A 6,661-nucleotide genomic window follows, 5' to 3' on the forward strand; every position below is an offset into this window, starting at 1 on the left:
GTCAGTGCAAATCCTTATCATAAAATAGCCTCCAGTGTCACTGTCAGATGGATGCAAAGTGGGAAGCAAAATGGTATGGCGCCACCCTGAACGCAGCACATAGATTGGTTGCATCACAACCTTGATACAAACTCGTGCATTTTTGCTGATGCTTTTCTCAAAACTATTGTTTATTGGGCACAGCTATCCAATATGCTATTGCGTAATAAGTGTGGAGGAAACAAATTGTCAGAACACTGTCTTGTGACTGTATTGCCAACAAGCTCATTTCACTTGCATAGGTTTCATGAGGCCAACAGGGACAGCGTATATTTGTTCGAGGGACAGGTGGCCGAAGTAACTCTGAAAGCTCTCACTCAAACGTGTGTAATGGTTTAGTGCTGCTTTGTTAGGCAGAAATGCATAGGACTGCTTTTGGACGTGGTAACATCTGCCACTAAAAAGGGGTGTAAGCATAAACTACTTGTGTATCTTGGCAATAACTAGCACATTCCTGTTGAAGGAAGAGAAAATATTGCATGTACAGTTGTAAAATAAAAACATTCTGGGTATCAGAAAAGCTTCAAAGCTTCATAAAAATTGTCTGCAAAACAGCATGATGCCATCCAAAAATAGAAATAAAAGAACAGTGACATGCCAAGCAGTGTCCAAAGAGGTGTGACTGTCCAGTGCGTGCACCCAGTCGCAGCCGTGGGATGGCAGGAAGTAAAAGGAAAGCAAAACCAAAGCTATGCATTTTAGCTATATTTTGGAAATGAGGAACTTCCATGGGTGCCATTGTTCATGCAATTCAAGTTTGAGGGAGATGGGTTCTGTTTTAGTGATCACTGGCTGCGTGTGTCGTACCTCAACGCAATCCCCTTCCGGATTAACTGGAACAAGCCCACCCATGTCCAAAATAATAAGCGCCCCATGCTGTAGACTTACATGGGCATTAACCGGGACAACGCTCATAATTCGAATTATCCCAACAAGATTTTATGTATCAAATGTTCCCCTAACAGAAGTTTAGTTTTTGTATGGGATTTTCAAGCGGATGCTCCGCCAGTTTGATATAGGAAATAATTTGATATAGCCGGGATCGACTGTATTCTTATTGCACTTCCTCTGTTTGGCCTATTCCAATTTACTAAACATTCAGAAACTATGGATTTCTTGTTTATCTGAGCCTGTGATGAAACGTCACGATATTTTGCTATGACTATGTCCTGCACTTGTCACATGAGTTAACTTGCATTTTCCTCATGGAATCAATTGCTGAATAGCTGCACAGGCTTAGCTACTGGCTTGCTCACAGGTTGGAAAATGAAGTGCTGAGCATGTCGCCATCATGTCACCATGTTGTGCCTTAATACAGTTGACAACTGCACGTGATCCTAACTGGCTGTGATATTCCCATTTTGGATCACTACGATGAGAGAGGGGCACATGTGGAAGTCGCTGGCTTGTTGAAAATAGTGGAAAGGGCAAAGTTTTTATCCACTTGCGCTGGTGCGGTTGTTGGTCCCACATTATTATTGTTAATTAAAATGTAAAAACTGTATCTTAGACTGTCTTAGACAATAGAGGACATGATAAAAAAAAAAAAAAAAACTTGGTAGAACTCTGACCTATTGATTATATAGTTCATTTCTTTCTTTCTCATTTTCTTTTTGTCTGTTTTTGCACATCATGTCTACTGTCTCATGGCGGAAAGGAGACATAAGCACAAAATGCTTTGCATACCATTGTAGCACTTTCCGGAGACTGAATGTTGTTGAAAGGTTTTGCCTGGACCAAACAACCATCCATATACAATTTTACTCCGACAGCAGAGTTCATTGTTCACAAATGCTGCCTTCAGCCACCTTCGCTGTGTGCAATAGAGTCTGTGCTTTGATGAAGGATGGCATCATGGCTCTGCATGGAGCCAATTACTGGCAGTCGTGTGGATTGCGCATCATGTGCGGCATAACTGAGCATTGTGTTTCTCTTTGCACAGCCGGAAGAAGAAATGCATCAGGTACCAAGAGGGGCTTGACGGCAATGCGAACGAGAGCGAGGACAACATTGGGTCAGTGGAAGCCCCTACACCTGAGTCGCACACCAGCCACGGGGGTGGGGACACAACCACCACAACGAGCACAGGTAGCCCCTGCACCAGCTTGGGCACGCCTGAGCCAAGCCCTGGGCCACCCGTGCGACGGCCTGACTGCTACAGCCTCAACAAGCACCACCCACTGAGCGTGCACCACCTGACGGGCCAGCCACTTGTCAAAAGGGAGCCGGATGACCCCGTCGACATCTTGACTCCTCCATCTACAGATTCCTCCACAACGCCTTCTTCCCTGCCCCTACTGACGGTCACATAGCATGAGCTGCCAATGGGGCCTGGCCTCATGCCCACAGGACAGGGCTGGGTGGCTCCCTACTTGCACATGTGCACAGGACTCCTTCTCCACTCCTCCCACAATCGTTGAGGCATTTGTGTGTTGTGGGTGCACTGACTGGAGTAATGCGAGTCTTGGAGACTGGCGTCTGCAGCATGGTCTATGATGACCAGTGTCCCCGTTCGCTGCAGGCTGTGTCATGTCCAAAAGCTCTCGAGTTGCTTAGCTGCCAGGACGCTCAATGTCTGCAGTCTTTGTCACAGCAGAGGTGAGATCTTGCATTGCATAGTTCTGCAGAATGTGTCAATGTGTAGTAGAGTACACTTGGCCTTGTGACATTTTGCCCTAACTTGAGTGTGATTTCTCACTCTTGCACGTTCACTGCATGGCAGTGTGTGGCCAGGCAACTGCTGCAATGCACCCATCTAGGTGTAACATCATGGGGACATTGAGGATTCCTATCCATTGTTCTTGACTGTGGAAACACGTAAATGCACAATTTTGAGTGGCACATGCAGTGCGTCTGACAGCACTTGATGCATGATTTCCACTTGCGGATTCACTGTGGGCAGTCTGGAGGAAGAGGCAGCAAGTGGCTCTGTTCATAGTGTATGCAGCATGTTTAAAAGCAGCTGGCTGGATACACTCCCAGTCAAAGCAAGGCAATGCAATTTTCTTTTTTTTTCTTTTTTGCAGTTTCATTTTGTTAGAGACTCGTGTCTTTTCTTCTTTCATCAAAATGTTCTTGCAAAAGCTGCTGTAGCTTTGAAATATGCCTTCTGTGTTATTGAAATGAAAGCTCTTGGCACTAAGCTATAGGACGTTTTTTAGCATCTGCTATCTTCCAGTGCTAGCGGCTACTGCATGTTTCATTGGGATTACCTGTTTGAGCAACAAGTGCCTTGGCTCTGAACTTTTGATAATCTCTCTTGTTCTATCATTTTTAAATTGGTTGCTTTGGGTGGCAGCGCTTATTTTAGGCTATAAACTGGACAGAACAGAACATTTTATAAAGATATTCACTAGGCATCTGCTCATTTAGCTGGTTATAATTTGAGTTTTTGTTCAACCTAATATGCTGCCAGGGCTTAGTCTTATAAGTCAGTCTTTGAATCTATAAGCTTGTTTTCTTTTCTTTTTTTTTTTCTTTTTGGCTCATTATAACCGAATTCATAGGTTAGGTCATTCAGCAGCAGCATATGTAACCTATGTCTGAAGAATAGTTTTGCCTTTAATTTGGTTCTTAAATGTTTGAAACTGACCTAGTGTATAAAGAGGTGAAACTACAATTTTCTTATACTTGTGTGCTTGAATGATTTGTATAGCGGCCAATGTATGGCATCAACAAAATAATTTACTATGTTCCTAGCGCAAGCTGTTACCAGAAAACATTCTTATCAGTTACATTTGTAATGAATCATGCATAATATTGGCTTCATGATTTGAATTCATAAATTAATATGTAATTGCTTGCAGATGTACACATTTTTAAAAGAAATGATATGGTGATGTACATCTGCAGCAGTAATTGCTTGGCAGGGACCCCGGGAACCTTGTGCTGAACTTGGCAGATAGTCAAAACAGAAGAGGAGCGAGAGAGGAATATCCAAGGAACAAAAGAAGTCGTTTCGAAGCACATTACAGTTGCCCGCTGAAGTGAGGTACTAGCAGCAAGGGACTGTTTGCACTTCTTCTGCTGCTCTCTCTGTATACTCCTCAGTATGTATACTCCTCAGTGTGCCACCTGCTGCCTCCTCTGCAGCCTGCCCTAGAGAAACGTTCCAGTGTGAATCCTTTTCCCCTTCCTTGTACATAGCTTTGACTCAAGACGGGAGAGAACGCAGGGAGCTGGATATACTCCCACCTGTACAGTGATCAACATTGCGCCTTCTGCCCGTCTTGTTTACTCATATGCCATGCTGGAGAGAAAGCATAAAAATGATATGTGCCAACATTGGGAAGGGGGGCTTGTTTCATACTACAACATAAATGCAGTATTCTTCCCTTCCCCCGCATCCCAAGATGAAGAGAAAGTGTTAGCGGGGCCATGTACATATATCCTTGTCACTGTGAAGGCTCTTCGATATAATTGTGCAGTTTTCTTTCAACTCTCCAGTCTCGTCTCAGTACGCCAGAGTCAGCATAGTGTTAAAACTGTCTGGAACAGGATCATTTTTCTCTTGCCAACCTCATTGTAAACAGTCACCTTCACCTGTTTTTGATCTCAGCTATGAGGCGAGAGATGTTTGAAAGTACATGCTCAGAGAAAGGTTAACTTGAAGAAGGCTGCATTCTTGTACCAAAAATATATATATATATATATTTTTTTTTCTTCACTTGTGGCAGCCTGTGTCACTGGTTTTCTATTTGCAAGGATCAATGGGGGTAGTAAGCTGTTTTACAGCTCTTTCTATTACTTGTTGTTTTTGTTATTTTCCTTTTACACTCGTGCTTTTAATGGTATGTTTGAGCTTTTAATTTATGTGTTAAAGGAAAATGTCACCAAGCGGCATTTTATTGAGCATGCCACCAAAATGTAATGATATTATGTGACTTATGTGACAGGGCTTTCTTCACTTTGATAAAAGCTGTGCTTAGGAAAACAGACTGAAGAAGCTATTACGTGCAGAAGTGGTTTTGAACATGTTCTGCCCATCAATTTGCTAGTGCATTTTAGAAAATTTTGTAATGTTTTTATTCAACGACTGAAAAGCTGTAATGTCACCACATTAGATATTCAAACCGTGTGCTCTTTAACAGGGTTTTGGTTCAAAATACTGTTTCTGCAGTTAGTGCAAGAAGATCAGGCTAGTAGGCTTCGTAAGATGGAGTTGAGTTGCCTGTGAGCATGCTGGTGACCAGAAAGTTTACTAGCAATTAACATACTATACTTGCCCCCTTTGGCATCCTGGTTAACATGTATTCGGTGTCTCTAAATGTTGTGGTGCACATCAAATTTATTTTGAAGTGTTGCACAACAGAGTGTGAACTCTGTGTAGTCATAACACACAGGTAAAATGTGGGCGACGAGGTAAAAAGAAACATACTCAGGTACTAATCTGTGCGACTCCGGTTTTATCATCAGCGTTTAAACTGCAGTGGTAAATTGGTAGATTTTATACATTTGGTGACATCAACCACATCCTAGCTAAACTGCAGGTCTAAAACTAGTTATTTCCATCATTTTCCGTCATACAATAAAAAACCAACGTTGTGCATGCAAGCATTGTGCATACACATATGGCTCCTTTAAATAAGCTGTAAGAACGCTCCCCGAGTAGGTGGCAACTGCATTTTTTTTTTTTTATCTTGCTTTCATGAAAAAAGCCTTGTGTATATTAAATGCAAGTGAAGTGATAGTGTTCGGGGGAAAGTGCTTTTAGAAGGTTTTATGTGTTTACAGCACTGCTGAAGAAGTGAGTCATTTTTAGTTGCATTGGTGCGCGTGTGGAACTTGCTGTTTCCTGGTGTCACAATATGTTTGAGCATTTCTTGGGAAGTTTGAGAAGTCTGTGTGGTCATACATCACCCATCTACTGTCCAGTCATAAGAATCAAAACTTTCGGAAATACTGCTGTCAGGAATGATGTGCTTAGTTTGTTGTTCCTAATAGGGCAGACACAAGAGTGCATGCTTGCATTTTAGCTATGTGCAATGAATCCTGCCTGAGGTAATGTGCATTAGGTTTTTTTTTTTTTTCTCATAATAAAGAAACAAGAATGAGGAAAAACTGTAATCACCATGCCTGCCATTTCTCATTTGTTTCCAGAGGTTGTGTGCAATTTTTGAAGAAAATGAAAATGTGTACTTGCACATGTTGTCATGATCACAAGTCTGTCTGTTGCATTATCCCATATTCAAAGATTGATGTGTTCACTTTGATGCTATGTGTTTGTATCAACCGTTCTTTTTTTTTTTTCATTAAGAGTGTATTGTGAGTGGGCAGCTTTGGAGAATGAGGAAACTGAGCTGAAAAGTTTTTGGCTGTAATGATAAAGGATGTTGCATTTTTCATTGAGTTCATGGCTGGAGGAGTGCTGTAATGATTAAAAACAAATGAAACTATGTTTGTGACTGTTTCTATTTCTATTACGCTGGGCCATAAAAATTGTTTACAAGATGAAATTTATTGGCAAAATCATAGAAGCTAGTGAATCACTTTAAAAGCGAGCTATGTGTCTGTGACGCCCAAATATTAAAGAGAAGGTAGCGGGCTTATCATTCTCGCAGCGGCATGTGTAAGGGTGCATGCAAGCCTGCATCTCTTCATATTTTTTTATTCAGTTCATTAG

General features: G+C 41.9%; 1 protein-coding gene across 3 annotated transcripts in view; it reads left to right on the forward strand.

The window, feature by feature from the left end:
* Positions 1 to 6,435, forward strand: part of pan (transcription factor pangolin) — a 215,918-nt gene extending 209,483 nt beyond the window's left edge. For all 3 annotated transcript variants that reach the window (XM_084585839.1, XM_084585840.1, XM_084585841.1), the window contains one exon: positions 1,982 to 6,435. In XM_084585839.1, the coding sequence (XP_084441965.1) occupies positions 1,982 to 2,351 (370 nt within the window). In that variant the 3' untranslated portion in view covers positions 2,352 to 6,435. The remainder of the gene's footprint in view (positions 1 to 1,981) is intronic.
* The last annotated feature ends 226 nt before the right edge of the window (positions 6,436 to 6,661 follow it).

This window comes from Amblyomma maculatum, unplaced genomic scaffold (genome assembly GCF_055883805.1).
Source record: "Amblyomma maculatum isolate TAMU_Amacu unplaced genomic scaffold, ASM5588380v1 scaffold_13, whole genome shotgun sequence".
NCBI lineage: Eukaryota > Metazoa > Arthropoda > Arachnida > Ixodida > Ixodidae > Amblyomma > Amblyomma maculatum.